The sequence below is a fragment of the Octopus sinensis genome, linkage group LG10 (assembly GCF_006345805.1).
Source record: "Octopus sinensis linkage group LG10, ASM634580v1, whole genome shotgun sequence".
Lineage (NCBI taxonomy): Eukaryota > Metazoa > Mollusca > Cephalopoda > Octopoda > Octopodidae > Octopus > Octopus sinensis.
In genome coordinates, this window is record NC_043006.1 from 63,290,615 (window position 1) to 63,308,114 (window position 17,500).

The following is a 17,500-nucleotide window of genomic DNA, read 5'->3' on the forward strand; positions in this document are numbered from 1 at the left end:
ATTCCTGCATGTAAACCCAAACGCTTATTGATAGACAGACAGATAAATAGCTTAGACATTTAGCAACTGTTTATATTGATATATTCAGATTATATGAAATATATTCTTTCAGGTAAACACACTAGTGGATTGCAAGCGTTCCAATGTTCGTCTGATTGGTGGGACCATTCGGCTGCCATAGGTAGGAAATCTGTTTGTAATTACTGTTTATTTTTATTTTGTGAAAACACCTCTTGGTACGTTATTTTGGATATTAATTGAACATCTCTGATGACTTATTAAAAAAAATACTTTTTATGTATGACATTGCTACTTTCACTGCATGACTATTGTAAATATTTGTGAGTATTGAGGCTCACTATTATATCAAACATTTCTAGCTATAGATGCATGCATGTGTTTGGTGCTTTGTATATTTTTATCTTTTTGATTTCAGTTATTTGAATTTTTTTCTATAAAGATTGCAACGAAGAAACAAGGAAACAGGAAGGAAATTATATAATAACGATGGTCATATGCCAAAACTTAGAAAAAGTGTTGCATACTTTTACTATTCTGCTATATATTGTATTGGCAACAGGCTTGCCAATTAGTCACTGGTTTTTATTGACAACCCAAGATTATCGTGGAAGTAACACAGGTATTACTAACATAGCCTAGGTTACAAATGATAATTTGTGTATATATGTGTATGTATGTAGGCGTATGCTTGTATGTATGTAGCCACCTATGCTTTTAAATTGGATGTATACGCACACATGCATATATGTACACATAATTGTTATTTGTCTTTTATAGAATATGTTGCATGAACTCTTTAAACATATGCTGGCATCTGTAAAAGATACATTAATAACACATACACGCATGCATTCCAGTAAATACTAGTATGTACTTCAGACACTCAAAGAGGGCGCAGTTACACTCTTTACATTCACCGAACGCACATATACAAGAATCTAATGAATATAACAACCAATCAAAACGTACGCTAGCAATTTAAGCACACCTTCATTTGTTGTCACCATTTTTGGCCCAAGAAGCATTATATTCTGATGAAACAACGGACCTCATCATTAGTTATTATATTATAGAAAATCTCTTAGTTATGTACCAGTTGCGTACTGGTGTTGATCTAATCGACTGACCCCTCCCCGCCCAAAATTTCAGGCCTTGTGCCTAGAGTAGAAAAGAACCTATTAGTTATGTAAAACGGAATAAAGAACAAATAAGCAATAATATACAGCACACTAATGATTAGCACTGAAATTATTTTACCTTAAGATTGCTCTAAATCTCATTGGAATAGTAGATCGACTATTTCCAAGAAGAATTATTTCACGTTCTTTTGGACATTTACAAATTCTTGTGTGTGTGTGTGTGTGTTGTGTGTATGTGTATGTGTGTGTGTGTATGTGTGTGTGTTTGTGTGCGTGTGTGTGTGTGCGCATGTGTGTGTGTGTGTTTGTGTGTGTTTATCTCTGTATGTGCGCGTGTGTGTGTGTGTGTGTAAAGTTGGGCCTTTAATAGCCAAGAGTCAATTTCATTTCAATCATAGAAAGGAATTCAAATACCTATCAGCCAATCCTTCTTTCTCTCTCTCTCTATCTCTCTCTCTCTCTTTCTCTCTCACTCCCTCTCTCCCTTGCTCGACTAGATGAGATACAGTTCGTTTTTGTTTCAGGGAGAAGTACCACAGATGCCATCTTCCTAGTGAGAAAAGTATTTAGCCAAAAGTAAACCATTGTACTTAGCCTTCGTCGACCTGGAGAAAGCTTTCGACAGGATTTCCTGCTCCCTTATCTGGTGATCTCTAAAGAAATTAAGAGTAGAGGAGTGGCTTGTTAGAGCCGTACAAGCCATGAACAGCGATTATGTCAGTTAGGTTAGAGTCAGTGATGAATTTAGTGTACATGTTGGAGTTCACTAGGGATCAGGTCTATGTCCACTCTTAGTCATCATAGTTTTCTAGGCAATTAAAGAGAAATTCAAAATTGGATGTTCGTGGGAACTGCTATATGCTGATGATCTCGCTCTTACTGCAGAATCTGAAGCAGAATTGGAGAAGTTCCAGGTTTAGAAGCAAAGCCTGAAATTAAAAGGCATTAAAGCTGTCTTAGCAAAGACTAAAGTTGTTAGCAAGAAAGCAAGTATAACTCTCTTTCGCTCAGGTAAATGGCTCTGCTCAATATTTAGGGAAGGAGTGGGACGTTATTCCATTTGTTGCACTAAGTGTAAGCTATGGATGCATAAGATATGCAATGGAATCGAGGGTAGGTTAACGGATAAGATCGCTTTCGTGTGTGGCAGATGCGCAGGAACAGTAAGCACTAAAAGCACGAGAGACTTAAACTCTCTCAAAAGCCCAGGAGGATCTCTTGAGATAATAGATAGTTTCTTTTAATATTCTCTCTTCGCTCCTTTGCGCCACATGGGCTCAACTCTCCTCCCGTCTTCATCTAACCTCCTCCCCTCTCCTCTTTCCCCTCACACCTACTTCCTCCCACCACCTCGCCTCTCTTGCTCCGACTCCTACTTCTCTTAACTCCTACTCTCATCTCTTCTCTTCACACCCTACCCACCTTCTCCCTTCCCCATTCATCGTCACCTCTCCCTCGTAACCTCACCCCACCCCTACACAGTCCAACCCCACCTTCCTTATCCATCCCATCCCACCCATCCCTTACACCCACTCCCACATACCCCACCTGTACCTCCACCTTCAGCCTTCTCACATACCCCACCTCTAGCCCCACCCTTAGCCTAAGCCACACCCCACCCTTGCTTTCCCCACTCTTGCCTCCCCACCCCCAACACAATCACACCACATCACTACACCATACACCACCATACCACACAACACTACTTCACATCACATTATACCACCACATCACATTACACCACCACGCACACACTAGCACTGACCACTTCCCAGACCACTACACATACACACACGCGCATGTCAAGGTCACCAGCCCACTTCCACACGCACATACATACTCTCACATACACACGCAAGCGCAACTTCGTTTTAGGATCACCACTACTTTATTATCTCCCCTTCTTCCTAGCACTCCTGTGTGACCCTTCTGTCCGGCATTCGCCATGACAGATCGCTAGCCACAACACATTCTTTATTTTCTCTCTTTGTCTCTTTCTGTGTTCCTTTCTGTGGAAGAGCGTAGGCTCGAAACGTTAAAGATTTTTCACTTCTCGAGCGTTAAATTAATACATCTAGCTGTTATCTACACCACCTGTCTTCGTCTTTTGTTTTTTGGCGTGTGTGTGTGTGTGTATGTGCTCATATATAAAGATATATACACACATACTAGGCGCACACACATATATGCATGCATACCACAGACGCACAGACAGACAGGCAGACACACAGACAGACAGACAGACAGACAGATAGATAGATAGATAGATAGATAGATAGATAGATAGATAGATAGATAGATATAGATAGATAGATAGATAGATAGATAGATAGATATTAAATCTCACACCGAATCTCAGGTCTCCGATCATGGAAAGAAATTTGAGGAACGAAACAGAAATCTATTAATAAGAATATTAATGTCATGAAAGCAATTAGAAACCATATGATTGATTATACGTACAAAATTAATATCGAAGAAACTATTTTGCTATTTCCTACTTTCTCCCTCTCTCTTTCTCTCTCTCCCTCTCTCTTTCCCCCTTTCACTTGCTCTTCCATCTGGCTGGGTAGCTATGCATCTCCTCTACAGCAACACACTTATTTCTGCCTTCATTCTTGATCTCTCTCTCTCTCTCTCTCTCTCTCTCTCCTCTCTCTCTCTCTCTCTCTCTCTTTCCTCTTTCATTGGATAGATGTGCAAAGGTAACCCATTTACCAATGCCTTATCATCAATAGTAACTCGGCTATTAATATATAATTCTGCCACCTAAAAAAAAAAATGGGCAGAATTTGTTTGATGTTTCTAAAGCGTTTTTGGTTGGAAACTACATGTTTTAGACACTTTGTCTAAACGGTTGCTGATGTTTGGCGGATGGTTTTATTGTGATGACAAATTATTTCTATTGTGAAAAATGAATACAGATTGCATTGACAGATTTTGGAAGACAGATTATTTCATTTTCCGGTGAATTAGATTTAAAAATTACAATTGAGAGAATTCTAGCAAATGTTAATTTTCTAAATGTAAACTGTGGATTTATACGCTTAAAATATGTCTATTGCTATAACTGTAATGAAAAGTTATTTTATATTAATAATCACTCAGTGAATATTCTCTAATTTAGAACCCACTGTTAATTGACGTATATTATCCTAAGCTTCAGGTGTTGTTGCTTTTATAAAGACTACGGAATTTTATAATGAACCACATAATTGTAGTGAATTTTTTACATGGAATACGTAACCAGGAATTTAGCTACCAGATGTAGAAATTTAAACAGGAAAGATCTTTGGTTTAATCATGCTTTTAACTTGAATGTTCGTACAATATAACAAATGAATTTCTTAAGTCGGCTTTAATTCATAGATATAAAATCTTTCGTAGAAATTCTGTTGAAGTTTACAACTCTTGTTGCAAAACTTTCACAAGTTTTATCAATTCCACTAATTCAAAACATCAGTCAAACATTGGTAACATTATCTTGTAACTTAATGGAAATCAGCTTGCGAGTTTATACTGTGGCAAGGTAGAAATGAATGCTGATTTCAGACCAGCATACTAACATTGGGTCGGTGACAAATGTATTTCAAGACCAATATTGTTCACACACATATTTACGAGTCAAATGTCCTACGATTTTTTTTTGTTTGTTTAGTTTGATATTGTATATCTTTATCCCTCTACCACTACTAAGCAGGTGATTTTCAACTATCCTCTTTTATATTTGGGTATAGACAGTAACTCGTAACGATATTTTTACTGAAACATGAACTACTTGCAAATATTGTAACAAGAAATAATCTTCGTTGCCAACTTTGCTGAAGTGACAAGGTTAGTGGGAATTCAAGATATATATGCGTCTGCATTAAGCAAAATATCAGCTGCTGATTTTTCAACAGACAGATCTACCATAGAATTTCAACACAAAGTTTCCAATATTCACATGCATTTTACTTCTCTCTTTTCCTTTTCGTTTTTTACTTCTGATGTGTTATGTTTTTTATCCTCTACTAGATCCCTTTCTTGTTGCATTGAGCAGGGGAAGGTAGAGTTTCAGCCTGTTTATCATATTTATTTATAGGTTTCCGAATAAAAAAACAAAACTTCTATAAAAGCATTTTGAAAGCTAGTAATAATTTTTTCCTTTTTCTATCTATTCCACTGGTCCCACTGTTGTATCAAAGTAACACCAAGCAGTATTTTTCAGACTTGAGCAATAAAATATGAGCTCTGTGTTCACTAAAGAAGGAATTACAGTGAAAGTTTGTTTGGTCAATCATTCATTCCGCACTTCATTATAAACAAGAATACTGTTACTTGTCTCATGGTGCTATCATGAAGAAACCATCTCATTTTTCAACTCTTAAAGTGCCTAGATGAAGGTAATGATGTGAAAACGAGCCTTTTACATGATCAATTTATTCATCTTGTTCAGTCCAACAACTTTTGATAATTGCCCTTGAGATATATTGATCGTCAGGGCGAAGCTGTGTCCGACAGAAGATTCATGTCCTTTAAATTCAAATGACAAATCAATAGGTATCAGAGATATTGGGGAAAAGAAACAACAGTATTCAGGAAATATTGCTGACACGACTTCACATTCTGCACATGAGACATATTTTAGTGTGACGTTTGTGCTATTTCATTATAAATTTTTGTAGGATCAACTTAATGGTCAGATAGAAATGTGGGTGCTATTTCTAGCCACCATGGTTACATCTAGCTACCATGGTTGCATCTAGCTACCATGGTTACATCTGCCTACCATGGTTGACTCATGTATATAGATAGACAGATAGATAGATAGATAGATGTATTGGTAAAAAGACAGAGAGACAGGCAGCTACATAGATAGATGGATATACATAGGACATGAGGCTGTGGTTTGAACGCAGTTTAGGCATTTTTATACTAGATTTAGCCTCTATATAGAGCTCTCTCTCGTTGGTTCATTCATACACATGCGCACACGTTCACATGCACGCACACACATACACACACACACATCCGATAACATAAGATTTGAGCGATATTTGGCAACTATTTCTGTCTTGTCTTCATAATGAGTAGATATTCATTTGTTGGTTGAGACATACATAAAACAATAAAGTGTCCCTAAAAATTTTCTGGGTGCTATTTCTTACAGGTCTAGCTACTGTATAGTGACTACCCCATTGACTCCGACATAAGGTGAGGTTTGAAGGAGATACTTCTATAAGGTATAGCTACAATGTACTGATCTCTTACGTTGGATCAAACATAAATACACATAAAAGAATATAGTATGATGAAGGGCACATTTGGCTACTATTTCTAGCTGGTCAAGAAAAGCATCCATAAAAGATAGAATTAAAAAAGAAGCAAATATACAGACGCAATCAGTTCCTTCTCTCTTCGCATCTGTCTCTCTCCCTTCTCCCGCCTCATGTGTCCTTCTCATTCTATATCTCTCTCTATTCCACTATTCCAGAGAGAGAGGGGGAGAAACACAGAGAGAAAGAGAAGGAACGATTATAGAGAGACTGAAGGAAGACGAAAAATAGAATTTGACATCACACGTATTTTCAAATATTTCTTTTCCTGATACAACCGCTCTTTTCCAACTTAGTGTCTTTCTCATTTCTACCTATACAACTTCATTTAAACTTTCTCCAACATATATTTTTGGCAAAGAGTATGATATTATTTAAGAGAGATTTAGGAGATATTTCTCAAAATAGATATTATATAAACTACCTCCTGAGATTGGGAATAATAATGTGGAAGTCAGTTTTGTAGCATTTGAATACCAAGCCGATATACAGACAGATAATTTAATTTAGATACATCGATAGATAGAAAGAAAGAAAGATAGATAGATAGATAGATAGATAGATAGATAGATAGATAGATAGATAGATAGATAGATAGATAGATAGATAGATAGATAGATAGATAGATAGATAGATAGATAGATAGATAGATAGATTGTATTTGTGTGTGAATAACATTTAGGAAAGCCTTTAGCTTAACACCCCTGCAGTTTACCATAGAAAGTTTTCCATTATGTACTTATTATATTTTATTTTTTGTGTTTATTCGATTTTATCGTTGTGCACGCGTCCAATCAAATGTTTTCCGTATCAAGATATCTGTATTAATGGATTCTTGTTTCCATCCTCAAATTTCGCTCGAGGATCGGACACATGAAACTTGGAGTCAAATTCAAAATTTCCAGCTGTAATAAATATATTTTGACTTACTGTTATAAGTTTTCTATTGTCTTTACGCTCAAATATATATTTACTTTTATTTTTATTCTTAATCTTACTGATATCTCCTTTGTAAATTTTATCATAATAATCTTTTTTCTATATATTTGTGGTCAGCCTAATCTACTAATCTACTAAGTTATCAAGGTCACTTAAAATAGAACCAGTTCACAAGCTTTACCTCTACCACTAAGCAGGGGGGGGAAGCTGACTAGGGGAAGGAGAAGATAAAATTTAAAAAATAATGAAATAAAATAAACAAAAAAGAAAGCCCACCCAACCGTTACTAATTACCATAATATAAAAAGAGAAAAAGTAGACGATAAAGGAATTAAAGTTTATAGAGGCAAAGACTTAAAGCATGACTTTGGGAATCATTAAAGTGGGTAGAGGCCCACTATAACACCTGAGCTATGGAAAATTAAATATAAGTTGAAACTATAAAGGAAGATAAAGTATATAGAAAAAAGATTATTGTGATAAGATTTATAAAGGAGATATCAATAAGATTAAGAATGAAAATATAAGTAAAAATAAAAATAAGAATATACAAATATGAAAATAAAAATTCTTTTAGATCATAACCAACGATTCCGAGAAGGTAACGATAAGAAATATCAAATATTCAATATTAGATATAAAGTAAATAATTAAAAGGTACCAAACTTTTTAAAAGGAAATGTTTTCAGATATAGTAATTTTTAAAAAATTCAAACTTAGAAAGAATTATAAAGCAAACAATGGATAATAGGATATTAAGATTTGTAAAAAGATATGAGAATGTACAGTTTATAAAAAATAAGAAAAAAACGGTTTATATGCCATAACGACGGCAAGGTGAAGATGTTATGTGAAAAATACTTTTAATAGCTCTAACAATTTATACTAACAGATAATAAATAAATAATACTGATAATAGATGGATGTTGTACAAAGGGTCTAACAAAACTTGGAACGGGGTTGGAACAATGTAATCTATATATCCGTAGGATAAATATTGTTGTTGGCATCCTTTTTGTCTCGGGAGACAATGGAGTTGCGCATAAAATAATCTAGCCCGTCTTTTGAACATTTATCGAAGCCAAATTGCATTCTGTTGTCATCACTGAATTGTTTAACAATCGCTAGTAAGCCCTTGAGTTGTTGGTCATTTTTTGCAAAGAGCTTTAAATCTAAAGTCGTGATTTACAGTTTACTCGCGATTGATACACAATTCAGTGATGACATCAGGATGCAATTTGGCCTCGATAAATGTGCAAAAGCTACCTTTATCAAAGGAAAAATGACAGAAATATCTAACATTAACCTTGACCAGCAGAATATCATAAAAGAGTTAGAACGAGCGGAGAGCTACAAATGCCTAGGGGTATTTGAAGGGGACGGAATCAAACATTCAGTGATGAGAGAAAGGATCAGGAGAGAATGTTATCGCAGGGTGAGAGCAATACTAAAGGCAGAGCTGAATGCAAGAAACAGGATCGAAGCTATCAATACTTTAGCCATACCAGTCGTGACTTACAGTTTCAATATCGTTAACTAGTCAGTTACTGAAATATGTAATCTTGACAGAAAGAATCGAAGATTGTTGACAATGCATAGAATGCACTATCCTAAGGCAGATATACAACGACTTTATCTGTCAAGAAAAGAGGGAGGCCGTGAACTTCCACAATTGGCATTAACAATGAAGATTGCCACAAATAGCCTCAACACCTACCTGAAAAACTCTGATGACTGGATGTTAAAACTTGTTTTAAAGCATGAAAACAAGAAAGCATCAAGAATATCTGAGTGAATTCCAAATACAACGAATCCTAGATTTAGATGTACTGGAAACAAGCAAGTGTTTCCGTGTGGGGGAAGGGGGTTGTGTGTATGTACGTGTAATAGAATGTTTATAACAGAAAATTTGTATCCAGACAGCTATAAAAGATTTCTTAGACTTGTTAGATTTAACGGAATATATACAACAGCACATTTGCAGTGGAATCATAATTCTTTGTTCTTTTATAACAGAATATCTGTAACAAAAGATCAGAAACTAACGTAATATTTACATCATCAAGAGAATATCAGTCACCAATGTCACAAATTTGTAACATAAAAGAAAGATTTGTTACAGAAAATTGATGGCTGAATATTTATAAGTTAAACTCTGTCACAGAAGAGTTTTAATGTTTGAAGTAATGTCTAAGATATTGATTTCTAGTGTAGACACAGGGCAAGAACACAGCTTTTGGTCGGTGAAAAATTGTTGTCGATTACACAGATCATAATGCTTGACTAGTATGATTAATTTATCGGTTCTAGAAGAATGAAAAGCAACGTCAAGCTCGGTGGGATTCGAACTCAATTTAATCATTTCAACATGGTTATTTGTTATTGCAATCATTTAGAGTTTTTGTTGCTCATGTCGATGAAATTTATTTTCGTAACTTTCTTGTTCTATGGAACTATATTTATCGAATGGTTATATTACATGTTGAAATCAGTAAACTGACAGTGAATGTTGGTGTGTGTGTGTGTGTGTGTGTGTGCCTAGGGGAGACCCAATAGACTGAAATCACCTGAAATCGAAATTCTGATGTCCATGACATACGAATTTCACCTGCTACGATCTAAGTGTCTGCTTTAATACACTAACTGCCTAAACGAGAAAATCTTTCAAGGCTAACAATGCAGTATTCGGTGTTCTAAGAAGGCATCCACGTTAAGTTGGATATGAACATTATCTTTTGATACTAATATTGCTTCTGTTGCTAATATTCTATAAATATATATAAATATATATATATATATATATATATATATATATATCACCGTTACCGTGTGATATATATACATCGCTACACATCGCTGGTCACAATGCGCTTCGCATTGTTTTAGCCTTCAAATGACGCCACCCCGCCGGCTAAGCGAGCAGGCCAACAGAAGAAAGAGTGAGAGAAAGTTGTGGCGAAAGTATACAGCAAGGATCGCCACCACCACCCTGCCGGAGCCTCGTGGAGCTTTAGACGGTCTGGGAATCGCCTGGTCTGGGAATCGAAACCGCGATCCTACAACCACGAGTCCGCTGCCCTAACCACTGGGCCATTGCGCCTCCACATATATATATATACATATATATATATATATATATATATATATATATATATATATATATATATATATATATATATATATATATATATATATATATATATACATATATATATATATAATATATATATATATATATATATATATATATATATATATATATATATATATATATATATATATATATATATATATATATAAATGACTAGATCGCATGTTGAAATCATTAAACAGCAGAGAGCACAGGCAGTCAAGATAGTAACGAACGAACGAAATGTATTGCAATAAATTCATGTCCCTCTGCTTCCTTAATCCAAACCCTTTCAGAATTACTTAAATACGCTGTAGTTGTTTAAACACAATTTTGATATGCTGTATCAGATCATTAATTGGTTTTAACATTGAACTCTTGCATTCTCAAACTTAACACTTTAATAACATTTCAGTACTGAGAAGGAAACAGATGGGAGTTTATCCAACAAAGAACTAAGTTTAAGAAGTTGTAATATACAGTCGTGAGAGTTTATCCCCAATTTCCAAGCACCATCTAAAACAGACCTAAGCATTCTAACTACGTCTGTATAGAGCTACATTATCCAACATGCCCATTGTGTGTGTGTGTGTATGTGTGTGTGTGTGTGTGTGTGTGTGTGGTGTGTGTGTGTGTGGTGTGTGTGTGTGTGTGTGTGTAATGGTATGGCTTGAGGATGATATCGCCATTATGCCTCACATCTTGGATAACCACGTACAGGTATATCAATTCTACCATTATTGTCCACCACGAAATTTGGTTTTGTGCTTAAGTAATTTACCAAAATTTGGAGACAGATGAATTGATCTACTCGTAAAATAAATTCTGTAGCTGAATAGAATACATGAACCGGCAGTAAGAATTCTTGTAGTTGGAAAGATACAGCAGATCAATCATATGAGAGGTTACCGATCTGCACATATGTGAAAAGCATCCTTGCTTTTCTAAATGATAAATCGCTTTTGATTTTGCTTGGATTTTTCTGTTTTTGTGTTTTGTGTATTTTTATACTTTCTTTTTGTTGCTGGTAGCGAAAGAAATTGTTTTCCAAGAAAGATTGCAATCACCGAAATAAACGTTTCTATCACGCTCCGATTGTATACGTCTGTATAATAAATCTAATACCTCTAACTCCTCCAAGAACAAGGACTCTTATAACCTAAAAACTCACAAAAATACACCCCCCCTAACTCTGCTCTGGCTAACTTTGAAAAGGATTTACTTCGAATGCTAAAATATATTAAGTTTTCTGGTAAAACCAATTCTTTCCAGAAGAAGCTCTCTTGGATTATATCTAACATAAACAGGTCTTTTCGGATAAAACTGGGAAACTCTACTCCTCCCGGTTGAAACATATGCCCTCATACTCAAGGAACTCTGCAGAAACTATAATCAAGCACATAAGAATGCTATTATGGACATTAACAACCTCCATTCTAAGCTCGTCGCGGACCTCGGGCTACTGTACAGAACTGAACTATACACACCACCCCCACTTCACCCTGAAGGGCCATAATCCCAACTTCTTCACCAAACCTTTTATTAGACTAAGCTTTCCCACAAAAATGCAAAGTCGACCGAACCGATAATACTAGTAAGGAGTAAGGTTAAACTTTGACTTTGGAATTGTACCAGTGACATCATCACTTGGTTCCACTCCCTTTCTGATAAATCACGCACCCAGTTCCTTCGGTTTCACATTTCGAACTACTATGCTTCCATATCTCCTATTCTTTTAAATAAGATCCTAATCTTTGCAAGGAAGTATTTCCCGATCTGAAATCAATATCTTCATGGCGACTAGGAAAACACTTTTATACTTCAATAATAATTACTGATCACGTAACTAGTCTGTGGATATATTTTGACATAACCATGGGCTCATCCGACTCCACCCATGTTACTAACCTGGTCCACTTCTTGCTTCTTTTCCCAGATCAACCAACACCTCCCTAACATCTCCGGAGGTCTGTACAAGAATGATGCACTCCTTACAGCCACCGGTTTATCTCGACTGTCAGTTGAACGCATCTAGAAAGCCTTCCATAGATACTTTAGTCATTGCTCTCTCTTAATTATAGGAATATAACCATATACCTAGTTTATTATTAGCCTGGCCCATTATGCAATTATTTTCGTTTTAGCGATTCCAAGCGTTTTTAGTGGAGTTCACATTTCGGTTATGGAGGTTCTCTGGTTATTTCCAATATTCTTGTTACCATTAACTGCTTGATTTGGAATCATATTTCTATTCATATTCTCCTTTATTTCGTTTCTGTTTATAATCCAACAAAGCGAACTCAATATTTATCCATCGGATGAAATATATTGGGATTGTCCCAAGTTACTCCTTGCCATTGGATGTGGTTCGCCAGAACTTTGATAATACTAGAATGTTTGAATAGTACCAGCCTGGATCTATTATCTCGATTTATTCATTATATATATACTCAAATTTTTCCTGAGCACATATGCAGTCAACCTGCATATGGAGAAGCTTACCATAAATACATCTCTTTCATTGCTACCCAAAAAAGAATACCTAAAAAAACATTTTTTTATAAAACCAATTCTTTTATGCGGCACATGAAGTGATGCACATATGAGTATGATCGGAAAGAAAACAAAACCGACCAGACCAACAACGACGAGGATTTGCAGCATTTATTTAAATCTCGTGAGGTTCCACCACCTTATCCACAACTAGCCAGATTTAAAGAAATCTGGAGTATTATCAGGAGCATTAAATTCCAGTACACGCGGACATAATCGGTGATATATACCACTTAGATTATAATCTATACAACCCTTTAATTAAAAAAGATAACGTGAAAAACTATAAAATAACACATCAAAGTACCCTAATTTAGACTTACAGGCTAAAAGGGTAGTGGAGAAGTTCAATTTAAGAGACAGAGCTGAACCATACCTCCCTAGAACCCACTAGAATCAACATTAAAGACCATAAGCCTAATTCTCCCCACTAATCCATTCCTCAGAGTGGCAGATGCATGCCTCTGCCTTGGATTTAGGCAAAATTAGTAAACTTATCAACGGTAAATACCTACACAAACTAAAGAACACGGTTAAAGTTAACTTATGGTCCAGTTCTTACGAAGTAATAGAATGATTCACTGATATTAATGATAAAAAACATGACAAATCCACTCAATAATTAACCATTACACATCTTCTCAACTAAGAACTGATATTTGCTTTGAGAAACTCTAGTTTATCCAAAGTTGACATAGAATTAGTAGCTAGAAAATTCATTATTGAATTATTTTGGAACCTGCCTGAATCTATTATCCTTATATATATATATAAATCTATTATCCTTATATATATATATAAATCTATTATTCATTATATATATATATAAAGTTAATCCAAACGTGAAAACACAAAGAGAAAACACAACAACGCGAGGACGTGGAACAAATATAGTATTATTGTATGCGGAGCTCTTCGTCAGAAACATAGGAAAAAGGAAAAAAATCGCCAACGGTACACACGCGGTCACATTTTATATATATATATTATATATATATATATATATTATATATATATATATAATGTATATATTAATGAATGTGTGAGTGAGTGTGTGTGCGAGAGAGAGAGAGAGAGTTGTGAGGGGTGTACGACAATGATGACTGCTGTTCGATCAACTCAATTATCTACTTTCGAATAAATATTTAAGAGGCTGGCTATTCTACAAGTTAATTCTCAAGCAGTGTGTGACAAGGCTCTACCTTTTGAATTATAGGTATAATCCATCCTAGAAGCTTCTATAATTTGCATTTCCTTAATTTCTTCCCAAGGTATGAGTCAATCTGAGGCTTATAGGAAAAGACATTTGCCTAAGATGCCTCTCAGTGGGATTGAATCTCAGACCTCATTGTTATCAATCGAACTTATTAACCATTCGACCATATTGTGCCGACAGACACACACACACACACTCACAGATAGATAGATAGATAGATAGATAGATAGATAGATAGATAGATAGATAGATAGATAGATAGATAGATAGATAGATAGATAGATAGATAGATGTGTTTGCCTGCGTATATATATGTGCATGTGTGCATATGTGTCACGAGTTCACTTTCTGTCTATTAAAGTATACATACTAACACCTACTTTCGTATGTTTTTTCCGGCTATTGACCGAGCCAGATATTACTTTTGCCGTGAATACGACTTTCTTTATGTTGTTTAGTATTTTAACATCTACATATGTGTTTCAATATTTGTCGAAGAACAGGAAATGTTGTCACAAAACTATTCCAACCACAGTTTCCGACGAAGCAAGTTCATTAAACCCATTTATGTAAAGGTATTGACCGGTTGCACATATAGAAAGTTTTAATATATCTCAAGACAGCACGCTGCAGATAACAAATTAGAATTCTTTCGCAGCGTTGAAGAGTGTGGTGGAGTTTTTTGTGTATCTTGGTCTCTATGATATATACAATATGCTTTGTTAATATTTGTTTTTGTCTTTATATTATTATACAGCCAATGGCAATTTACTTTATCCTTAACTTTTGCAGCCGAGCTTCTCTTCCTCCTCTGGGGAGTACGATTATGTATTGTTGTACGAAAAGCACCGTCTGAATTCAACGAAAGTCGGTTTATAAGTTGGGCCATATACAACGAAACTTTACTTTCATTATTTTTAAATGTTTCCATGTAAGTACTTTTATATTGTCTTAAAGTACACGCAATCAAATTATAGTGTGTAGAAAACGCATGGTTCCGAGTTTTTATCCACTTCACAGTGCCTTGAGAAATTGCCTTCTATTATACACTTGTTAGTAAAACTTGACTGGCGCACAGATAAGTAGATAGATAGATGCATACATGCTTACAAATGTGTGTGTGTGTAATGTATGTAACGTATGTATGTAACTGGTGCATCGAACACAAATGCATTGTAGTATTTAATCTGCCCGTGTCGTAGAGACACTTCCTAAACTCCTAAAATGTTTAACCAGTAAGAATTCTAGCAGGTAACAACCCTTCAGTACTACAACATTATTTGTGTATATACATATATATATATATATATATATATATATATATTGAAATAGCAGCCAAAACTTGAATCTAAACCACATTAAATGTTTATACCGCACCAGGAGAGAAGACAAAAGGACAAAATAAACTTTTGTCTTCTCTCCTGGGGCTGTATGAACATTTAATGTGGTTTTAGAGTCAAGTTTTGGATGTTATTTCAAGCGTAGTGGTACCTCTTAGATACCCTAAATTCTAATTTTAATAATAATTATTACCTTTGAAGGTTTTTTATTCCCATGCTGGCCACTTGATAAGATCGATATTTAAATTAGTGATCTTATATATTAACGATCTTGATATATATATATATATTATATATATATATAGATGCAGTACGAAATTTTGTCAGTGAACAAGTTGCGGTCTCAAAGCGACGAAAATATTTTGACAAATTAAATTTAAGTGTTGAAGTGAATCTAACGGTTTTGTTTCTTAAATGGTATATAAACACCTTCCATGCTGCAATTGTTTATATATATGTATATACAGAATAGTTGTTACAGTTTAACATTGTAGACAGTGGCAATACTAAATAACTGAGGTGAGCTTCTCTGATTGTGGAAACTCATTCTCGTAGGCTAGTGGGAAGTTTTATTAAAACCTACCACAGTATTGATATCCATAATTCCATTCATGCTATGCGAGAAAACTTCCATAACTATGTAGGTCAAACGGGAGAATGCAAGATATTAGTGAAGGTTCTCATTGTTAATGATAAGTAGAAAATTTCTCAAAGTGGAATAAGTAAGCTTGCCGCGAAACTGTGCAGAGAGCTGATGTTACGATAAAAAACATTTTCCGGTGTGTGAAGTCACTACCTTAAACGTTCGACCACGCCACTTCCTCATGTCATAAACTAATTTATTCTACTGGAAACCACCTACCCTAGGTATCACATGTACTTATTGGTAAACTAATTTATTTTACTGGAAGATCCCTCTTCTCTGTATCAAGCCACCCTATCCTTAAAACTAACACGAGAGAAAGTTAACCCTAGCTTTTTACAAGATCAACATTTCGATGTTGAAAGATTAGCCTATACATATATGTTACAATAAGGAAATTACCTACCTTTCAAGCGCTCCCTCATTCTAACGCGTTTCGCGGAACATTATGTTACGGATTTCTCATATTCGTAAAAGAATCACTACAATAATTTGATGCAAAATACATATCAACTCCAAAATAAACCATACACATTTACCAAAAGAATTAACTAGTAATTCATTGGGTTTTGCATTTGTTTAAGACATCATCTGGGGTTCTTTTTACTGATTTATTACTTTGGGTTGTACTTCGAAATTCAGCTCTTCAAAAGTAGTATCCATGTAATATCCATGCTTGAAAAATCTAGCCAAAAAACCTTTACTTTTACATCAGTATATCCGCAACTATTCCAGTAGATGAAGAACCCTGTCTGACACGTCAGATCTCCTCTATATGCAAATGATAATCCTTCAACATCACAAACTACCTTACTCCACATCCATGGGGATTTACTCCACATCCATGGGGATCATGCAATGATGACTGCAAATTTTGACCTTAAGAAGACAAAGTTAAAACGTTTAATAATTTTGCACTGTTATAAAATCTTGTACTTAGAAGGGAAATGAGTAATTTTTAACATTCATACTTTTGCTCCAAAAACATCACTGGTGTAATGAGTTTTTGACCGCAAATTAAAACTATAGACGTGGATTGTCCGGATATTAGTTTTATGCTACAGCGTTCTACATGAACTACTGATATTGCGATGGGTTGATAAAGCCACTGTGTTTTAGGACAATGGGAAACAAGTAAGATATAAACTGCATCCCTCTCAAGCATAAATCAACTGAAAATGCTGTCTACGGATAATTTAAA

The 17,500-nt window shown here is 35.1% G+C and overlaps 1 protein-coding gene across 7 annotated transcripts in view; it reads left to right on the forward strand.

Moving 5' to 3' along the window:
- Positions 1–17,500, forward strand: part of LOC115216514 (probable G-protein coupled receptor CG31760) — an 895,090-nt gene that overhangs the window by 811,297 nt on the left and 66,293 nt on the right. For all 7 annotated transcript variants that reach the window (XM_036506718.1, XM_036506717.1, XM_036506716.1 and 4 more), the window contains 2 exons: positions 113–181; positions 15,109–15,247. In XM_036506718.1, the coding sequence (XP_036362611.1) occupies positions 113–181; positions 15,109–15,247 (208 nt within the window). The remainder of the gene's footprint in view (positions 1–112; positions 182–15,108; positions 15,248–17,500) is intronic.